This window comes from Myotis davidii, unplaced genomic scaffold (genome assembly GCF_000327345.1).
Source record: "Myotis davidii unplaced genomic scaffold, ASM32734v1 scaffold187, whole genome shotgun sequence".
NCBI lineage: Eukaryota > Metazoa > Chordata > Mammalia > Chiroptera > Vespertilionidae > Myotis > Myotis davidii.
In genome coordinates, this window is record NW_006383018.1 from 4,239,916 (window position 1) to 4,262,833 (window position 22,918).

The 22,918-nt window shown below is 38.5% G+C and overlaps 1 protein-coding gene across 2 annotated transcripts in view; it reads right to left on the bottom strand.

Annotated features, from left to right (window-relative positions):
* Window positions 1-3,621: 3,621 nt before the first annotated feature.
* The window catches only part of HEPACAM2 (HEPACAM family member 2), a 39,152-nt gene continuing 19,855 nt past the window's right edge, over window positions 3,622-22,918 (bottom strand). Inside the window, exons 4-10 of one of the 2 annotated variants that reach the window (XM_006779211.2) lie at window positions 21,407-21,703; window positions 12,206-12,331; window positions 12,095-12,119; window positions 11,965-12,002; window positions 10,602-10,675; window positions 7,127-7,236; window positions 3,622-4,260 (exon numbers count right to left, since the gene is read on the bottom strand). In XM_006779211.2, the coding sequence (XP_006779274.1) occupies window positions 4,257-4,260; window positions 7,127-7,236; window positions 10,602-10,675; window positions 11,965-12,002; window positions 12,095-12,119; window positions 12,206-12,331; window positions 21,407-21,703 (674 nt within the window). In that variant the 3' untranslated portion in view covers window positions 3,622-4,256. Of the gene's footprint in view, window positions 4,261-7,122; window positions 7,237-10,601; window positions 10,676-11,964; window positions 12,003-12,094; window positions 12,120-12,205; window positions 12,332-21,406; window positions 21,704-22,918 lie in introns of those variants that run through there. The other variant, XM_006779212.2, reaches the window with a different exon arrangement.

Consider the following 22,918-nt stretch of genomic DNA (forward strand, 5'->3'; position numbering starts at 1 on the left):
ACCTGTGACCTCTTAGGTCATGGGTCGATGCTCTCAATCACTGAGCCACACTAGTTAGGCAATGATAATCTCAATAAACAATGTGTCCGGGAGATGAGAAGGAAGGAGAATAAGTGTTAAATCTGAGTGCTGTGTCTGATTTCCATGTCTGCTTATGAAAAATAAGCCTCTGTTTTCAACTAAAACATACACATTCATATACAGGGTGGGGTGAAGGTGGGTTTATGGTTATGAGTACAGGAAACACAGAGTTTATTCTTGTATTATTATTTATTGTATTCTTTTCCATACAAAAATACTATAAACCTACTTTTGCTGCACCCTATATATTTGAACATAAGCTTTAAAGGAATGTATAAGAATGACATGAGAACTCACAGGGATTCATAGCAATAAAAACTCAGGGTGGGGTGAAGGTGGGTTTATGGTTATGAGTACAGGAAACACAGAGTTTATTCTTGTATTATTATTTATTGTATTCTTTTCCATACAAAAATACTATAAACCTACTTTTGCTGCACCCTATATATTTGAACATAAGCTTTAAAGGAATGTATAAGAATGACATGAGAACTCACAGGGATTCATAGCAATAAAAACTTTCTAAAAATAAATCTTTAATAATATATAGTAAAATAACTGCCTATGTGCCATGTATTTTATCACTTAATTTTATTATTTTAATAAAACTTTATAAGGTACATGATCTTGTAGAACTGAGGGATTTCATGGACCTTCATTGAGTATGCATGTGCAGTTTCACTGAAATTGTCTTATTAACACAGAAATGCACAAATGTCAGGAAAACTATGTTTTATTCATAGTACTTTTCTTTTTTTGCTTAAAAATTCTATCAGGATATACTCTTGAAAAATAATATTTTCTGGGAATATAATTCTATTCCAAGTTAGAAGCAATAATATAAAGTTAAAAACTTTAACAACAGCTAAGATGATGTTTAGTAATAAGGAAAGAACTTTAGGCTGTTTTTAAAAGGTTAATTTGTTAATTAGGTGAACATCTGGGTTAGGTTCGCCCCTTCCCTTGGAAACCTTGATTAATTTATGAGATTTTCATCCCCATTTACTAAAAAAGCAGTGAGTCATCCGGTGTCACACACCAATGACAGCAAAGTTAATTGGATTCTAGATCCTTTCACATTTTTCCCTTCAGCAATTCCTCGGTGCCTTGAGTGGAACCATGCGCTAAGAGAGTCTGTGTATTTTTGTGTGTGTGAGAGAGATACAGAAATGAGAGGAATTACAAGTGATTGAAAATGAGTTTGAAAAAAACAGAAAAGAGTGTTTGAATTTCCTTTGGCTTATGGGAAGAAACTCTGGAGGGATACACAAAGTAGCCAAAACCAAACCCCAAAACTAATAAAAACAACTATCTTGATGCATGCTTTTTATTTTATTTTTAAATATATTTTTATTGATTTCAGAGAGGAAGAGAGAGGGAGAGAAAGAAACATTAATGAGGAGAGAGAAACATTGATCGGCTGCCTCCTGCATGCCACACACTGGGGATCGATAGAGCTTGCAGTCTGGACATGTGCCCGGACGGGAATTGAACCATGACCTCCTGGTTCATCGGGTGATGCTGAACCACTGAGCTACACCATCTGGGCGTGGTGCATGCTTTTTATAGGATTTTGATTTGTGAATTGTGACTGTATTTTTACCTACCCAAGAAAATGCTGCTTGAGATTGTCCACGGTTTAACGTGTTCCAGAAAGGGTCTAGAAAGGGAACATGGAGAAGCAGCAGGGGCTCTTTGTAGTCAGTATCTGCCCTGGAAGTCTGGGGGGAGAGGATTCAGGATTGAGAAAGGAGGGGAGAGGTGGATGGACCTGGGTTAGTGGTGACTGGGAAGCCCACCAGCTCTCTCCTACCGGTTCAGTAGAATTGCAACCTTTGTCTGGCTCTGGTAATTACACATCACATTCGGCTTACACATGCACCTGTATACGCTGTGAGATCTCAGTGGTATAAACCATACTCAAAGGTGAAGGGGAATTCACCATCTATTTTATTAACATCACTTCTGCTTTTACTTTGCCTTTATAAACTCTCAATGTTCCTTCATCCTGTTTTCTTTGCTAACTTAATATCTTTGAGTGTATTTTATCTTGTTATATTATGCATTTATATGAGTTACCATAAATTCTTCCTGGAACTGGAATGAATATGAAGAGACAGTGCATAACTAATCTAGGAAAATGCTAACAGATTATTTCTGAGAGGTGAGATTACAATGATATTACATTATTGTTTCATCTTTATTGAGACATAATTGACATATAACATTGTGTAAGTTTAAGGTATAATGATTTGGTATATTTATATACTGTAAAATATTTACCACAATAAAGTTAGCACATTCATTACTTCACATAATTACAATTTTCTTTTGGTCACAAGAACATTTGAGATCTCTCTACTGGCCATTTTAATTGTCATGTGGTTGGCCTTCTGCATGTCTAAGTATACATATTTTTATAGTGGGCATGAATTCCTTTTCTAATCAGATAAAATATATTTTTTACTAATGAGAATAAAATATTTGTGGTAGGACTGATAGACTTCAGCAGAAATTATATAAGGGTGGTAGATAAAGCAGACTAGAAAGGGGTTGTGAAACTTAGTCTTAATTTTCTTTTTACCATGTGCTTCTATGAAAATATGGGAGGTACAGTGTAAATATAGTGGTTCACCTGAAATACTCTACAAGAGAAATGCTATTCTTTTTACTTATTTCTCCTATAAAAAAATAATAGGGCATAAGCACAGTTTAAAATCAGTTTAAATATAGTCATATATCTTCTTTTTTTCAGTAATTGCAGTATGAACCATTGTATAGATATAGAATCATTCACACTATTTAAAAATCCCCTATAGTTGGATATTTGGGTTGTTTCTACCTTTATTTGGGTGAAATAAAATCCTAAAGGGTAGCTTGCCAGACCAGAGTGTTTGCAGCCAATGTGACTAAACACATTGAAGATATTTATCTTTCATCTTTAAGACCTACAAGACTTAGATGACTATTCTGTACCCAGCCCCTGGGCCTCACTGCACCCAGAACAGTTGGCTGTTGCCACCATATGCCTGCTTGTCTCTAGGCCCCAGACCACCTTCTTCTCACAGTCCCTGCAACCTGATCCTTGGTTATCTAGTGGTTTTACCTGGTACATTTCATCTATCAATCTTGCCTAATGATGATTGTCACCTGAATCAGTTATTTCATTTGGGGTTTGTGGGATGATATCTAATTCTGCCAATTGGCTTCTAACTAATTTTTTAAATGCAGCAACATCCAAGGAAGGAAACTTTCCCAGGATCAACCATTCAATAGGGTAAAAATATCAAGCCTGAAAAAAGATAGATGTGAGAGAGCAAGATGGTTATTTTAGTAGTTCTCTGTAATTTATACTTAATTGCACATTGAGAAATAAGAATAAAAAAATCTAATTCTACAATCCGGATTTATGTAAAAATTTTACTCTACAAGACAAAGAATCAAGGCCATAAAAAAGCAAAAAAAAAAAAAAAAAACACAAAACAAACCAAAAAACCCCCAAAAAAACAAACAAAATAATTTATTTGAATCCATCTTTTCTTGAACAAAATTAAAAAATGAGTCATTTCCTTCAACCTTTTATGTCTTTTCAAAAACACCATTGGTGATTGACAACCTAGGAAAAGGCATAGTCTTGCTTTTGTGACAACCATCATTGTTCTGTGGTACAAAGAGCAAGAAGGAAATTCGGGAATGTAATAAAAAAAATAAATATAGCAATCTTAACAGTTATGAGAATTTAATAAAACAAAGCCTGCTAAATTTTTTACAACTATAAAGCTTCCACATTTGTAAGTTAGATGTGACTGTCAGTGATGATGACAGTGAAAGTATACGTTAGAAGTAATTGTGCTTTTTAGAGAAGCTGGACACGAAAAGGCCAGTTGGAAAGTCCCAGCTTTTTCTTCCTGTCCATCAGCACGATAAATACTATCCACGGAGGACCTTCACCTTTCCCAGCCACGTTCCGCTGCAGCACAGTGCACGGTGCCTTCTGTGTATGCAGGGAAACCGGCAGTCCAAGTTCCATAAATGACTCTAGTCTGTGTTTAAAAGGATCAAGATGTATTGAGCTTCATTTCTTCACTGATTCCAGATGCATATACATTTCCACTGTTTTTCCTCAAAACATTCCTTCATTATTTCACTCCTGTGCACTGCTTGCCTATGAGTGCTCACCTGGCAAAGAGATGTTAAAATATGTGACATATTTTATAGATTTCTAGCTCTAAAGGTAGAAGGACCTTACATCCTTTCTTTCCATGGCTGCAAATAATGTGTGTGTTTGGAACTGGTTCAAGAAAATTACATTTATAAGCTAAAAAGTATAGAGTAAGTAATCACTAAATTCTGTAGATAATTTCTTTTTGAAACTGAAGGTTTCCCTACTTGAATGGCCTGTTTTTTAAGATCCTAACAGCCAGTCTTGGGGTCAAAACAAACCGTGCCAAGGGCAATTAATGAGGTCAACAGACAGCATTTAAATAAATGCAGCCGCAAGTTCAATGTACAAATAATTGGGCTGAGTACTAGAATATGGACACAGGTCAACCTACAAGTTTGTTAACCCCTGTCCAATTAGGTAATAAACACATGTAGTTATGAAAACAACACTGCTAGAATAGCCAAAGAACAAAACTTTTTGGCTGTCTTTCCTATCTCAGAAGCAACTGTCAGAAGTAAAAGAAAGTAAGTTAGGACTTTTTACCAAAGCTGGCGCATTCACCTTGGGAACAAGGGGTGTGGGAGTTTCACTAACCACAGTAATACTGCATTATTCATGAAATTGATCTTTGAATTTACTGGGACCTAGAGCATAAAACCACAGGCAATCAGGAGAGAAAAATGGTCTCTGTATGTTTAGGCCATGTTTATTCTACTGAGGAATATTTATTCTACTAAGGATCACTAGTCCTTAGTTAAAATAAGCAAATAGGAACCCACTAAAGTATGAAATCCTTAAAAGACTGAGTCTCATTTAATCTCTATCCCTAGCACATAATTAACATCCTGGAAATGTTTGTGGATTGACTGTAAATAAAATAAGTGCAAAACAGTTTCTGATAGAATAAAAAAGCAAATATTCTACCTGTTTATTTTTACAATGTAGAATAGCTACCATAAATCTCTATTGGAGGAAAATAGCACTGTGAAATATGTTGGCTCCCTCTAGGATCGGTTGGGAGAGAGACAGAGGAGGACAATTTTAGAAGAGATACTAGAGAGAAGGGAGACAGTGTCACAGAGAAAGAGAGGAAAAGAGAAGGGCAGAATCAGGGGGATATCAAAGGATGGGGGTGAAGGAAGAGAGGTGCTGGAAGACAACGGCACACAGTGGGACACAAGGACCCTGAGGGGGAGAGGTTGGTGAGAAGAGAGAGGCCCGGAGATGGGGGAGGGCACCAGGGCTGGGAGTGTAAGTTGGTGTTCCTGGGCGCCCTTTCCCTGGAGGAAGCAGTTTTGAATAGTCCTTTATGTGCTTGAAAAGAGCATTTCTCCCTTCGAAGCTTATTTCTGAAATAAAGTTTTCTATTTCCAAAAAGTCGTAAAGATATTGCTCATGTCTGAAAGCATTCTCATCCAAGAGGCTGATTTTTTATTTGGAGATTAGTTTTTTTCACATGCAAAACCAACCTCATCATTTTGTGTTCAGAAATTGCAGCTGCCATATTCCACAGTTTAAGATGAGCATTTATTTCATTATGGGGAACCTTAAAAGACAAATCTCAAGCTTTCATTTGATTTGTTTGCATTCTAATTAGAACAATAGATATGCAGAACAAAGGACATGTAGAAAAACAAATGAATTTAAGTAGGATAAAATTTTTAATTGGATACAATTTGAAAATTAGGAAGCAAGCTCTTAACATTCTTTCTATTTCTTATATTAAACGAAAGTATCTCTTAATTTTCTAATCCAGGTAGGTATATTTTTAGAGAGTTGTTTTTTTTTAATTGTCATGGAATAATATTCCACTCTTGCATGTTATTAAAAACATGCTTTAACACAATTTTTAAACCAGAAGTTCCTAGCTGGATCAGGGTCTGCTCCTAAATTACTTGACTCCCTTTTCTCCAGGCTCCCTGGGACAAGCAGGAAGGCACTGATGGGGTCCTTGGAGGTCCTCTTGCCACTTAGCCCATAAATGACCACATAGCTCTCGGGACCGGGTCTCCTCCCTGCACGCTGATTTCCCATGCATTCATCCACTGCTAGCTGTTATTTTTGGTATTTACCCAGAGGTGTGCATGAATTGCTTCACTAGAACTGTGTTGTTGTTTTTTTGCCAGAGGGGAAGTTCCTGTGTGTGGTTATTGATGTTCTTTTCAAAGTCAATAAATGACAAATAAATGATGGAAGATGATTTGTGGCAGTTATGCCTGTAGGCAGCTGAAGCCCACAAAAAAGGGAAGTTCATTTCATTATTTCAGAAGGCTGTAGGTTTAGCTTCTCCGAGGCTGGGAAGGTTGGGGGCTCCTCAGTGTTACTCCTGCGGTTAACTGGGTAAGCAGTTTCCTGGCATCGCCCTCAGCGAAGGTTTTGTCCTCTCGGTGGGAGGCCAGTCCTCACTGTGGCCCTGTTCACTTGGGAGTAGCCCGCTTCCAGTCTGTAAGCAGGAAGGGTATTTGGGGGCGACAGTGTTGAGCACATTTTGTAGATTATTTGTGGTGGTTTTTCTGGTCCTATTTATAGTGACACATCATTGGTTCTAAAACCACCATAGTCACTGGAAAATCATCAAGATAACCAAGGTGGCTTGAGTACTGGCCTAAGATCACTATCATACCCCAATGTGGATTCGTTGGGTGAAGTGCTGGATTCTAGATCTCCCTTTCCTCCACTGGCCCAAGTGCACGGCCCCAGAAGATAGTGTGTTTGCCTGTTTTGTTTCTTAAGATTATTTTCAGGTGGGGAACTATGTACAGCAGCTATAATTTCTCATTTTAATAACCTCTTCTGAGACTTACAACAAATTCTGGGGAAAGCGGGGCTGAATGCAGAGCCCCTCCAAGGTAGGATTGCCAAAATCAGGTTCATACTTACTCTGGATGGTCTTGCTGTTGGGCAGGGATGTGCTGAATAACTTCATAAATTGTACTGTGCAACTCTTGCCCAGATGCACCATCAGAGGCTGGAACAGACCTACTGGGCATCTAGAAAATGTAGCACATTAAAAAAAAAAAAATAGCAGACTAGTACACAGTCTTTCCACTATGCTGCAAAGCTGCAAACAGCTGCAAGTAGTGATGAATAGAGAATTATAACTGTTTCTCTTCCCTACAATACTCAATTCCTCCTTGCTATAGTTTCCTGCACATGCCCTATGGTATTTAGTGTAACAGCATAGCTATGAGGTTAGAAGAGGAATAGCTTGACAAAGCTATCATTTTTTTTTATAATTTAAGACAAAAGTTGATAGTATTGTGAAGGAACTAAAATAGAAAGAAAGAATGGCAAAAGAGAAGCTATCAGGACAGCTTAGAATCAGAGAGCGCATATTATTATCTATACAGTAAAAGACTAAGCGACCATTATGGTGGAACGACCAAAACGACTGGTCACTATGATGCGCACTGACCACCAGGGGGCAGACGCTCAACGCAGGAGCTGCCCCCTGGTGGTCAGTGCGCTCCCATAGGGAGAGCGCTGCTCAGCCAGAAGCCAGGCTCATGGCTGGTGAGCTCAGTGGCGGTGGTGGGAGCCTCTCCTGCTTTGTGGCAGTGCTAAGGAGCAGCAATCCAAGCTGTAAGGAGCAGCGAGCAGGCAGGCAGTAAGGAGCGAGAGATCCCGGATTATGAGAAGGATGTCCACCTGCCAGCTTAGCAGACATCCCCCGAGGGGCCCCGGATTGTGAGAGGGTGCAGGCCAGGTGAATATCATGCACCGGGTTTCTAGTCTTTTATATTACAGCCTGATTAACTTTTTGCACCATTTATGTCTCCAAGGATGGTTGAAAGAAAGACAAAAGCCCTCATCACATTGCAAGTTAGTAAAGCCAGTACCAAGAAATATAGAACACACAGAGGGAGATGTTTAAGTTTGAATGCAGTAAGGGGCTCTATAGACTAAAAGGCTTGGGTGAATGTGGAAAGTATAGTAGTGAATTTCTGTCTAGTTAAAAACCAACATGTAGTTTATTGAAACTGGAATTCATAACTCCTATCCCTTGTATTTAATAATTAAATTTTGTAAACACTGCCTTCTATTTATAAAGTCTGGTTCCCCTCCGTATCGTATCCCAAACTCCTCCTATTCTTCACGTTTGTGATCACTTTCTGTCCTCTCTGTATCTCTACCTAGGACCTTTTTACTTGATAAATCATCCGAAAGTTCTGTTTCTCATCCCAGGTTGGCTTGCTAGGTTATATTGGAACAACTTAACTTTATGTTTTTCTGGAAACTGCCTGTTCCATTCCACTTGCTAAAGCTGTCGTGGGCAGCCCTAGAATATGTGATTTGTCCTTTGTCCTTTTTTTTTTTGGTGTGTGTGTGTGTGTGTGTGGTAAGGAGATTTTTGGTTTACAGTTTGTACTTGAGATCCACTCTTGATTTTCTTTGGTACGGAGGCGTTCATGGCCCGTGCTAAAAGCAGTCTATAGATAATAACTCACTTAGCTAACCTAACATTAGCGCTGTTAACACATAATAAATTGGTTGATTTCATGCCATTGCTTCCTGTTCCACTTCTGAAAGAGGTGCTACGGGGACAGTGACATGTACAGCAAGTAGAGAGAGGATAGCATTCCATCTGCACACGTACCACAACCAGATAGGAGGCGATTCTGATTTTTTAAAAAATGCAAAAAGTTAGTAATTCAATGTATTTCCCTTCTTAACTTCAATATTCATATCTTGGTGTTATTATTATTTCTCCTTTTCTTCTCCAAGATGTTGCATTTTGCTGCTAATCTTCACACACAATTGCCATTCTGGCTTCTCCTTCCTACATATGTTCTGGTCCTCACCCTTCTCCTCCTCCTCCTGCCGTTGTTGCTTTGATTTCTCACTTCTTCCCGAGGCACCTGGCACCCGTGAAGAACCTTATCTGATTCCTTGGGAGTTTCAGCTTTGAAGATGGGCATAGCTCCAATTAAAGTTATTCTACTTATGACAGAAATAACTGGGGCTTCAGGTATGTAATGAAAGCACTCATTTGTCTCCTCAAGTTCTTGCCGATTGTAGCATTTTTACAGCAAATAGAAATCCTCCCAATAAAATCTTCAAACTGAATGCTGATTAATTACAAGGCTAAATGTTAAGTTTCTTACCTAGATCTCACTCTAATGAATCCCTAGGAAGGAAAAGTGCCTGATTTAAAAGAAAGAACTCCTAACTTTGAAAATTCAACTCCAAGTCTTATCAGCTCTTTAGTTTTCTGCTCTTCCACTTAGAGGCCACTCCTTTTGAAAGGGGTACTTCTGCCATGGTGGAAAGCTGTTTGAATCACTGACCCACCAAATACTTACGTTTGCCTTTTTGGTTGTAGAAGTGAAGGGTGAGCCAATCCTGTCTGAGACTGACTAGGGTATTGCAGAGCTTTTGCTATGCAGTCCTGCCCTTCCCTTCGTCTGCGATGATGTAGGCACTGGCACTACTCAGCCACCCTTAGGATGGAATCCAATCAGTCCCCCTCCATTACTCACATGGTGTTTGTGAAATAAAGTCTGTGGCCAGGAAACTGACTGGATGAACCTTATATTGATAGAATTCTCTGAGCAAGTGAGGTGACTATCCCTAACAACAAATAGGTTTAAGCCACCCAGAAGCAAGTAGTCTGTTTATGCCGTCTTCATTACGTGAACGATCATAGGAGAATAAGGAAGCTGAGAAAAGATCGATCCTACACAAATCTATACAGATGTCAATGAGCTGAATAGCTCAGAAACACATTCTGCATGCTGTGAAACAAAACCGATTGCTTCAAAAGACCTTGTCTTTGATGGCTGGACAAAAAAAAGGCTTCAAGTGTGTAAAAGCTCCCCCTCTCACATCTCAGGCACCTTTAGGATAAAAATAAAGATGCGTACTTGCTTACTTTGGGTTTATGTGGTGCCTTTCTTATGAAGAGCATAAGGTACCTTTCAAGGGTATGATCAGTCGTCTTTGCAGTGACCTCAAGGAATATGAGGGGAATGGGGAAGGGGAAGCTGAGGGGGGGGAGAGAGAGTTGGTGAAGTGACAGGTTGTAGTCCATGCAGTGGTGCGAAATGATTCAACCAGGGATTCCTGATTCCTGATTGATTCTGTTCTCTTGACCTTCTACCTAGTTAGTTCTCACCAGTGGGCTTACCAGGCAAATAATGTTTATGGATCAGTGTCACTTCCTTTCTTGTGTCAGCCTTATTTATAAAGTCTAAGGAAGGTGCTTAGCTCCTCAGATCCAGCCACAGTGAGTCACACCGCTGCCAGGGGACGCAGCCATCTGACCTGCACTGCCCAGCGCTCAAAGGAGTGCGGCTGACACTTCTGCCGAAGCAGAATTCTACTACTCAGCTAATCAGCCACTAGGGAAACCAACCCTGGGAACACCAGAAGCATCTGGGAAAGCAACAAATTCGTATATTCCGAAGTCATCCAGAGCATCTTCATGGCCTGAAACGGAAAACAAATACTACTTAAAAACCAGACGCCTCAACTTGCTGCTGTTGTTTTTAAGCCTTTGTAAAACTTATCTTAATTGTTTGCTTCAAGTGGTATGTGTAAGCAACCAATTTCCCAATCCCTATGGTCGCATGGGTACTAAGCAGTGTTGGAAATCACTCCTTCTGAAGCTGAGAATTGAAACTGGATTGGGACAAGTATTCTTAAAGCCTGACCTGGGAACAGCGTATTCTGTATTGGAATAAACACTCCTGGGCTGGCTTGTCCTTTGTAACTGTCAGTTACAGAGACTTACAGCCACCAAGGCTCGGTCTGGCAGTTGCCGCAGCTCTTCATCCACTCATAATATCTACTGCACCCCCTGGATCTAACCGAGACCACCAGGACAAATAAAAAAGAAATAACCACAGCTGCGCAGACATACAAAATATAATGCAGTATGATGTCAAGATCACTAAACTATCATCTGAAAAATGGCAGGAATGGGGTGGCGAGGAGGAACCAGGTGGTCTCTTTGGGGCCTTTCCTAGCCCCAACATTCCATCATCTATGAGAAAGGACTAGATAAGAGGAGGAAGACCCATATTTACTAAGCATCCAGGCATCGAATTAGGCATGCCACTCACATCATGCTTTTTAATTCTCAAAGCAACCCTGAGGGGAAGTTATTATCTTCATTTTATAGATGAGGAAGTTGAGGTCAGGAAAAATAATTTTCCCAAGGTGACACTGGGGGAAAGTGGCATTTACGGGAGTAAAACCCAGCTCTGTGTGACTCCAAGTCCCATTGTGAGCTTAGAACAACTCAGTAGGGAGTCAGTAGTGATGGCCTGAGGAGCATGCTGGGAACAAAGAAGCAGCAAACCTTCCAGCCTCCCTTTCTCCTCCCTGGGATGGAGCCGCCAGCACTGTATCTGCCTTTGGAATTAACAAAGTGAGGGAACCCTGGGCAATTTTCAAAATAATAATAATAGGATCAGCGGAAATGGATTCAGAACTCATGACAGTGGGCAAGTGACTTAATCTCTCTGAGCCTTGATTCTCCTGCCTGTAAAATGGAGTTGAGTGCCTTTCACTTTTAAGAGCATTTGTCTTACAGACTTGGGCGACTTACATAAAATCAAGGCACTAGTCAAAGGTAAAGGATTGTTAGTATGACAACAGTATTAGCTTATGTGAATTCTGTTATTTCATTAGCACTTTATATATAATGAATCATATCAGTACTATTCATTAATACACATTACAGTGAGAATAACTCCTTTCAGCCTGGCCGTTACCTGAACATGTTTGTGCTTTTCTGTATTCTGTTTCTGGCCTGAAAAGACAAATTGGCATTTCTGTCAGTCTTACCAACTGAGGAAAAAGCATTCAAGAAAAAAATTATTTTCATAGGAACAAATGCATTACCTGCCTTCTAGCTTCTGTTTTATAACTGAAACCAAGAGAGAAAAAACACAGTAAGAAACTTATTAGTACCTGTATAAAGCCATTTAGAATGTTTTTCTAATTTTCACCTACCTTTGTAGGGTTGGTATTTTTTCCATAAGAGAAGAAGACACATGGATATAATCAAAAAGAGTGATATTCCAGTTATACTTGCTAAAGGGGACAATGACTTCCCTTTTTGTGCAAGCTTCTCTAGTCCTAAATGAAAGGAAAATACAGTTTTAATGTTTTTTATTGAAGGTCAATACTGAGTTGCTATATAATTTGACTTGTATAAGTTCATGCTTTATCTTAAATGAGACACTACTGAATATATATATATATATGAATGCACTTATTTTAGAATATGCCATAAACACTTTGAGGGCATTTGTGACTGGAAATGTGGTGAGCTGCCCCGATAATACTGGTAAGTTGTACTACATATACCAAATAGCCCATGTCATACTTTTTTTTTTATGTCACACTTTTCAATAGCATTTGCCACCATGATCCCATTGTGTACAACATCCCCAGATGCTAGGTTGTTCTCTCTCTCTCCTTCCATCACACTCTTTTTTTAAAAAAAATATTTTATTTTTTACAGAGAGGAAGGGAGAGAGACAGAGAGTCAGAAACATCAATGAGAGAGAAACATCTATTAGCTGCCTCCTGCACACCTCCTACTGGGGATGTGCCCACAACCAAGCTACATGCCCTTGACCGGAATCGAACCTGGGACCTTTCAGTCTGCAGGCCAACGCTCTATCCACTGAGCCAAACCAGTTAGGGCCATCTCACTCTTTCAATATGATTTGGGTATGTGAATTTTCTAGGGAGGTGGTATCTGATTAAATGTGTGAAAGGGGAGGTGTTTATTTTCAAGGCACTTTACTAAATTTTGACCAATAAATAAATTTCATTCCTAAAATAGAATGTATGTATGATTTTTAAAAATATTTAAAATCCCACTCTATGACTAAAATTCCCTTTTTTTGCAACTCATTCCTTCCATTAACATCCTATATAAAATATAGTGCTAATAGTTAACATCTGCCTAGTGCTTACAATATGTCAGGCTCTGTTCTAAGAATACATGAAACATACTGAGCCACTGAATATTTATAATAATCTTATTAGGGGAATAGTATTATTATTATTATTATCCCCTCTTACAGATGAGGAAACTGAGGCTTCCCCAAGGTGACTCAGTAAGTGGCAGAGTCCAGAGGAGGTCCCAGGCTCTCGACACTTTGTGCTGCCTCACTTTGTTGTTATTTTAACACAACTTACTAACCTGGGTAATGTTAACATTAGTTCCAGACTATCAATATGGTTAGTCATAGTGTTCATCTGTAAAGTGGGGAGTAGTTGTGACCTCCAACAAATGGGAGTAACATGTGTCTTTCATTTTATCAGGTAACTGAGAGATTGATATGGAAATGAGTCATAGAAGTTGCCTGTCTCTGTCCAGTTGAATGGGGAGGGAAAGTCATAGAATGTCATTTCTATTGCACATGGTGCTAACAGCCTGGAGAATGTGCATGTGGCCACTTGGCTCAGCAATAAATATCCAGCCTGCACTCTCATCTTTCACCATAAAACCTCCGCTGAGCCCTAACTGGTTTGGCTCAGTGGATAGAGTGTCAGCCTGCGGACTCAAGGGTCCCAGGTTCGATTCCTTTCAAGGGCATGTACCTTGGTTGCAGGCACATCCCCAGTAGGGAGTGTGCAGGAGGCAGCTGATCGATATTTCTCATCAATGTTTCTAACTCTCTATCCCTCCCCCTTCCTCTCTGTAAAAAATATATTTAAAAAAACAAAACAAAACAAAAACCTCTGCTGAGGGCTCCAGCAGCCGAGACAAGGAGGAAACCTTAATCTTTCCCTTCTTTCACTGTGGAACTATATACATTCTTTTGGCTTTCCCTTTAAACACTTTCACTTTTCATCTTTCCCAGAATCTTTTTATAATGTGGTATAGATCGCATATGTCAAACTCCAGTTAAAAAGTCATGGAAATTATTCTATCTTTTCTAATTTCTCATACTATGCTGTTCATGTATGCTTTATAAGTCTTTAAGAGTTAAGCAGGTTATTTTTCATTATGAAAAGTCTTTACCATCTCAGATGAGAACTTTATAAATTGTTTTATGCATTCAGAGAATTGTGTTTTTAAAATGTTCTTTTTATGGGATGACAATACATGTGTAACATTCTTGCCTTTAAACAGATTTTAATTAAACTCCTTTTAACTCTGGGTGGAAGAAATGAATGCAAATGGTTTAGGTTACAGCATTGTCCTGATATGCCAAGGTTGCAGATTCAATCCCTGGTCAGGGCACATACAAGAACCAACCAATGAATGCATAAGTAAATGAAACAACAAATCAGTGTTTCTCTCTCTCTCTTTCTCTCCCCTTTTCTCTCTTTAAAATCCATCAATAAATTTTTTTAAAAAAATGAACAGAATGGTAATTTATTGGTTCTAGATTGCTCAACCTTCCTAATGCCACGACCCTTTAATACAGTTCCTCATGTTGTGGTGACCCCCAATTTCATTGTTACAATTTGAACATAATTAAAGCATAGTGATTAATCACAAAAACAATATGTAATTATATATGTGTTTTCCAATGGTCTTAGGCGACCCCTGTGAAAGGGTCGCGACCCCCAAAGGAGTCGAGACGGGATTGTTTTTCCTCCTTGTTAATAATTCATAGAACTATTAACATTCTCCCACTGTTAGAAAGCTGAGCTTTGAGTTTGGAACTACCTTAGCACTTGGGGACCTCTTTGTGAAGTCTCAGCCTTTCTTCAGACAATGTGCTCCTGCCTCATAGGTTTGTTCTCTTGAAAGAGCTGGGCAACTTTGGCTGAAGCCACTTGACGCTGATGTTCTGGATTTCCACATCAGTAACATGAGGAGGTTAGAGTGATTGATTTTTAAGTTCTCTATTGCTCTGTTATTATATGATTTGAGACAGCCAGAGAGGTTTTTTTTGAAGTTTATTACACGAATATGACATGAATCCATTACATGCTAGTAACTGAGTCTCAAAAACTTGTGTGTGTGTGTGTGTGTATGTATATATATACAAATATGTTATAATTTTTACTGATATAAAGGATGTGTAGCACATAATTTAGAAATAATAATAAAACACTCAATATTCTATTTTTAATTCCCAATAAAGCTACTTGATTCTCATAGGAACAGGATGCTTTTGTTGAGCATTATGTATATATAAAACCAAATGTATATATTTTCCCCACTTATTTGGTATAGAAGTATCATATCAGTAATAATGAAAATAGTAAGAAAAATTAAAGCATCATTTCTAGGTACAGATAAAGAAATAATCTCAGAGAAACTAAAATATTTGCCACAGTCAGTAAGTCCCAGATCTGATACTGGAACATAAGTGTTTTTTTTTTCTAACTGCAAGTTCAGTTTTTTTCCTGTTAATCTGTGGGTAAAGAATGGTTCTATAATTGGCAGGTAGACTCCCATATATTCAGTTTTTCCTTTAACCCTTTATAACACCAGACTTGATGTACTTTGACTCTCTCTCTTCTTTTTTTTTTAATATATTTTATTGATTTTTACAGAGAGGAAGGGAGAGGGATAGAGAGCTAGAAACATCGATGAGAGAGGAACATCGACCAGCTGCCTCCTGCACACCCCCAACTGGGGATGTGCCCGCAACCAAGGCACATGCCCTTGACCGGAATCGAACCTGGGACCTTTCAGTCCACAGGCCAATGCTCTATCCACTGAGCCAAACCAGTTTGGCTCTCTCTCTTCTTAATGGCCAGACTACCTTCATACAAGATCTACCAAAACTTAATAAACCCTGACCCCTCATAAATAGTCAGTGCTAATGTATTCTAATCAAGTTTCTGCAAAGCACTTTACCTTGGGAAAAACTGCAGAAAAACATTTAAGTATAGTCTCAGCTTTTTGCTCCTTATAAACTTGAAAATACGCTAGTAGCTATTATCTCAGAGTAGTTCTCATTCTAATGGTGAAGTTATACTCTGGCCCTTGCAGGATTCTGAAGCCTGGTAGTAGGTTTAACATATAATGAATGGATGTATCCCACTAGATGAGACATATTTCCTCCCCTCTCCACTATTTTAAGCTTTTTTTCACCTTTGATATGTGTGTGCTAAAATGCCCAAGTCTACACATTCCGTCCTACAAAGGACCCCTCTCATTCCCTGTTGCATTACTTCCCTATTTCCGTAGACTCCTTCCTTATTGCCCTCTTGCCTCGCTTCCCCTTGTTTGCCCTACATCAGAGAACCACCCTGTAGTGACCAGCGCCCCTCAGCCCCAATCCTTGCCTTCATTCTGTCTCAGAAAATGCAAGATTTCCCATGTCTGACATTTGAAATTTGCCCCCTTTCACAAAATAAAAAGTGCCAAACAGGTCAAGGATCAAATCAAGGGCCACAGTTGCTGTAGTCTCAGCTGTAGGCAAGTGTGTTTAGAAGAGATGTCCTTTTAGAAGCACAACTGAAGACAGCAGGGAAATTCAGACCAAGTAGCCATGGATGCTGAATGCAGTTCTGGACACTTCCAGGAACACCAACCAGTCTTTCTCCTTTCCGAGAGGTTTCTACTCCATAGCATGCCACCCCCTCCCCCTTATTTAAACATGATTGACTCATTTACCAAAGCCTTAGTGCAAATGCTATGTGCCCCCTCCTTAGGCAAACAAATAAAATGAAATCACATATGAAGTGTAAATATGGGCAAGAGGTGTGGTATCCATGGTATCGCAACCCGGCTGTTTGAGAAACTGCACCCGAAACAGGACAGCCATATGCTACCAGTCAGCACGCCTGTTTCTAGACCAGAATGGAGATTGGAGATCTCTCCCATCCAATATGTTCGCTGATTACGGCGGCTGATTCATGTCCCTACAGAGATGAAGGCGCCATATTGAGAGATGTGCTATGTTCACACTCCACCATGGCCCCACCTGACAGATTCAGTTATTCAGGGATGTAGTTCTAGCTTAGTTGTTTTCTCCCGTGAGCCAAAGTGCAATACACCTACTGGACAGCTTAACTTGAGAAATTTCTAGGTAGATGGAAGAAATTAATAAATTAATTTTCCTGTCATGGGTCATTTTCCTATTCTCAGGATCACATACAAATTAAAAACATCTCTATTATGTCTAAATATCAAAATATAGGCATGTGGACCTTGGGAACTCTAATAATTTGCATGTCTTCGTTAAACATGAACACTTGAATTTTAATCACACGTACTTTCATTTTATATATATTGCATGGCACAATAGTGATTTAGATCCATTAAAATTTAAAAGTGGTAACACCTTCATTCAAGGAAGTCTATAATTAGGGTAATAAAATTATTGTGTTTTTTTTTCAAAATACAGATGCTAATTGACTATTTTAGTTTCTAGTCTTTCCTTGAAACTTATAGTCTAGATATTATTTTTACTTAAATGTATTTCATAATTTCTCATTAATAGAAATATATACACATGTCATGGACAAACCAGGGTGTCTCTTTGTATATAGCATAAGGTGATGAGAAAATACACACTATCTTGAATATGTGATATACCTGTTAGGAACACCATAGTCTTACTGATATTCTCAGTCAAAAACAGTTTACTAGTGTATAGTGGCTAGAAACAAGGGCTTTGAATTCAGATATTATTTTATTACTTACAGCTATGTGACCTTAACCATTGCCCTATTTTCTTTAAGATATCTCCCTGTGATACAGAAAGGTCAATTAATTAATATCTCAAAGTAGATATCACTGGTAGCCCACAGTGGTGGAAGGCACCATTTTACACAGGCAGGAAAACACAGAGCTAATTGTGACATTCTCCAGCCTTCCTCTCCCCAACTAAAAGTCCCCAATAAAACTTTTGATTATTTCCTGACCTCATTATTTTCTCTCCATCCTGGTGACCTCAGAGTCATCTTTGACTCCTTGTTCCTTTGCCCTCTACATCTTATTGCTGAGACTTTTTGGTTGGCCACATTATTTGCCTCATTAAAAATAAAGAGGTTCATCTGTTTCCTATAACCTGATTCTAGTTAAACCAAACACAGCTCGGTTCTGTAAATATTTCAAAGGCAGGTATGTTATCCCACAGAATTATTTCTATTTCTCCACAGATTGCTCATCAGAGTGGATGGCCGGTAAGTGTTCAATTGATAGTTACAAGTGATGTTCATTTTTCTTACTGTAGGTTGGTATACACTTAATCTGCATTGCAGAGATTCATATTCATTTGGAAAACTTTAAATGCCTAACAAAAACACATCCATACCACCCATTTTATTTGCCACTGGCCACTGCTTGAAAGTTCTGAGGACGTTTGGGGGTTGAAATATATTTCTAGAAACCACAAAGAGGTCACTAATGTTGACAACCCTGAATCCCTCTGAAAAATAAGCACCTGCTCCTCTTATTTACTATAATAACACATGCCTGGTCTCTGTACAGGTCAAACAGGTTTTTTAGAATTTGCAAAAGGCAATTATTGGATATTAAGACTGTGGCTGTCTTTGAACCTTAATAATAAGACCTTCATCAAATACTGGGGGCTTCTGATCTTATGAAAATAACTTGGCTAAGTATTAATGGAGAAAGTTTAGGCAATGGGAAAGACAGTATATATCTACACATTATAACCATGTTTTTATTTCAGGAAGCATGAAGAACAAGTCTAAGATTACATCCAGATTGCCGATAAACTTTTTATACACTTAATTATGGCTTGCTTCAAAATCAGGTTTTGGTTACCCACTGAGGTAAAAAGCTGGTTAAGCCTATTACAAATCTAGCAAAATAAAAAGCAAAGGCCGCACATTAGTTGCTTAAATGCTTGCTCCCCAGATTAAGTTACAAGCGTCTTGTTAGCAGGAGTTATTTCTTCAACTGTCATTCTCAATGCCTACCCTAGCATCTGGTCCATAATAGGTGCTAAATGAAGAATGAATGAGTGCTTGATTTATATCACCTATTTACACATATGCTCTGGGATATATAAGGGAATTGTATTATCTACTTCCCAAATGAAACTTCATTCAGGTAAAACTCTAGAGCTGCATTATCAAATATGATAGTCACTAGACACATGTGGTTATGCACATTTAAATTAAAATTAGTAAAGATGCAATAAAATAAAACTCCAGTTCCTCAGTTGCATAACCATAATTTAATGTAGACATTGAACACTTCCTTCATTGCAGAAAGTTTGCTCGATAGCATTCTTCTAGAGCAGGGGTGGGCAAACTTTTTGACTTGAGGGCCACAATGGGTTCTTAAACTGGACCGGAGGGCCAGAACAAAAGCATGGATGGAGTGTTTGTGTGAACTAATATAAATTCAAAGTAAACATCATTACATAAAAGGGTACGGTCTTTTTTTTTTTTGGTTTTATTCATTTCAAACGGGCCGGATTTGGCCTGTGGGCCGTAGTTTGCCCACGGCTGTTCTAGAGAGTGTGGTATTTTCTTCATATAAAAAACCCCAAATCCCACCATGCCAGTATATAAATCCTAATGTACTCAGATGGTTTTGCAATTGTGAATACTACCCTCAACTTTAAAGAATCCAGGACCCCATCCACTATATATTTCCTTATCAGCCTGTAGGCTTGTGATAATCATAATTATTAACAGCTCTTTAAGAGATTTTTAATAAATTCAAAAGGCAATAGAGAAAAACACATTAAAGAAGAGGTTGTCACACATATGCTTGCTAAATATTCAGATTCTCAGATCCTAGCTGCAAGAACCTGCTCCAATAGGTCTGAGGTGTCTTAATGAATATACATTATTAGACCACCCCAGGCGATCTTGACGCACATGGTCCAAGGGCCACATACTGAAAAATGTAGCCTATGAATTACAAGGATTATCTTCTTGCTTATTCAACAAAATATATTGACTCTATGTTATGGCATTATTCTAGGCACCAGAACGATAAAGACAGAGAAAGAAAAGACATCATTAGAGAAGGTAGGTATTAATGGTGGTTCCTTTCTCAAACTTGTTTCTCCAATCATAGGCACCCTGAACACTGCTGCCTATCCAAACCTGCTCTATGTGAAATCTGGCTTCTTTGTGTGCAAAGGTGAGTCCAGAAAGGATTTGATAGTACGAATGGGAGTAATGAAATGGAAGACAAATTAAAAGGGAGAGAAGGTGAAAGAGGAGGAGGTGGGAGATGAGGAGGAGGAGCAGCAGGAGAGGGAGAAGAAAAGAAAGAAGAAAGAATAAGGAGAGAAAAGAATGGGTCTGAGAGATAGGAAGGAAGACAAATGTACAAAGTTGGAGATTGGATGTTGAGCAGGGCAATAAGCAAGAAAAGAGTCTGAGTTGGCATTTATATTTCTGGCTCAGGTTGGTAGATAGTAGAGCCATTCACTTAAACATGGAATACAGAAAAAATAGTAATTTGGAGGGAATCAAAATCGTTTAGTTTTGATATGTTGGACTTGTATGCTGCTTTTGGTACTTCAAAGTGAAGACATGTAGAAAGCAACTAGGTATACAGTTTTAGAGCTTTAAAGATGGAGGTTTGGGATGCACCAATGTTTCATGAAACAAAGGGAGTAAATGAAATCATACAAGAGAATAAAATCATACTATAGAAGAGAAGAGGAGGCTCAGAAAGATAGGAATTTGGTAGACATAAATAATTTAAGCAGTGATTCTTAAACTTTGTGTTCCATGAACTTTCTGAAAAATCAAATGATTCTAGAAATGTCAAATATCACAGACTTAAAAAAAGTTTCCAGAACCCCTTTGAGAACTTCCATAAATTTCAGATGTTTAAATTATAAAAGAGGAAGGGAAGCCCGTGAAAGACAGTGAGAAGGGGAGTCAAATAGTAAGAAAACCAGATTTCCAGATTTCCAACTCTTGGAAATTTGTTCTTCTGACCTAATGCAACACTAAATATAAGCCTTTCAAATTAGTAGCCTGCTATTCCTGTTTCTAAAATCAGGAAAGCAAGAATGCATATTTAGAAGTACATAATTTATTGAATTATCTTTTCTTATCAGTCCCTCAGAGTCAGCAATTGGATTCCTTCTCCATTCTGTTTTGGGTTTTCTTTCTTTGACTCATAGAAGCCATGGCTTCGTTAACTCAGGAAAGAGAGTTTCTTAGAGGATATCAACAACCCCTCAGTGGTATTCTCTTCCAGGTAATTATCAAATAGGTGTAGAGTAAGGACAGCATGTGTTTATGTTTCACTGGGATCCTGGCCTTTGATGTCACACTTACCCACAGAAGTGATGATGACTGTGAAATGAGTTTCATCTTGCCTTCCAGTTACGTTGTTGTAAGCACAGCACACATAGTCAGTTGTCTTCTGGGCTACTTGCTCGGATGCAACTTCCAAGAGAGGCCCATGCTTAATGACATATGTTGTGTTGTCAGTCCTTTGGATCCAGGAGTAGGTGTTAGGAGGGTAAGAATCAGCAGAACAATCAAACAAGATGGCTTCTCCAATGTCAACAGTAAACACTTCCCCTACTTTTAGTCCTTTATCAGAATTAACTCGAAGTCCATAAGGTCCATCTGCATTAGTTAAAAAAAAAAAGGATAACATAAATAATCATGACATAGTTTACAAGTTTGAGAGAGCTTAGCAGCATTTTTTTTTTCTGTGAAAGTCTTCAAGTTAAACTTGGGCAATATGTTCCCTGTTTAGACTCCCAATAAATGATAAGGACCTAAAATGTTTTATTCTGATATCCATGGAAATAGTAATTATTTGAGATGTGATTGACCTTATTTGAAATTGTGAAAGCCTTGAAACTTGGTATATTACAAATTTACAGACACTGTTGTCATAATCATGGTGCTAACCTTTGAGCAACATTGATAAATATGCAATCTTGATAGACAAATTCAATCTTTCTGAAACAGTAATTGCATTAGAAAGCAATTTAAAAGTAGATTATGGCCACTATTTTATCTTTGACAGTCATATTTTGAGTATTACGTGTGTGTTTTTCTAGTGCTAGGATATGTTATGCAAATATTTATAAAATACAGGTACATAGTTTCACATGGAACATAAATTTGTACAAATAAATAGAAGGGGTGTTCTATATGTGCATATTTTCATGACATTTTAACAGTTAACAAATTTTAAAAATACATCTTTTTTTGTTAATCCTCATCAGAGGATATTTTTCCCCATTGATTTTTTTTAGAGAGAGAATGGAAGGGAGGAAGTGGAGAGAGAAAGAGAGAAACATCGATGTGAGAGAGACACATTCATTGGTTGCCTCCTGAATGCACCCTGACCTAGGCAGACCAAACCTGCAACCCAAGTACACACACTTGACTGGGAATGGAACCTGCCACCCTTTGGTGCGTGGGCTGACACTTTAACCACTGAGCAATGTGGGCCAGGGCTAAAAATACATCTTCATTATCATTAACAAATATTCATTGATCATCAATAAACTACTTAATTATGGATAGACCATGGTGTTTTTCCTCACACTACAATATTCCTATAGGATTTTGCTATTTCTATGGCATCTGATTGCCTGCAGATGGAGACACATTTCCAATTGCTTTCTTCAGAGAATAAAGAGAGAGATTAAAAAAATATTCCCACCCTAGCCAGTTTGGTTCAGTGGATAGAGTGTTGGCTTGTGGACTGAAGGGTCCTGGATTTGATTCTGGTCAAGGGCTCGATCCCCAGTAGGGGGTGTGCAGGAGGCAGCAAATCAGTGATTCTCATCATTGGCGTTTCTATCTCTCTCTTCTCCCTTCTTC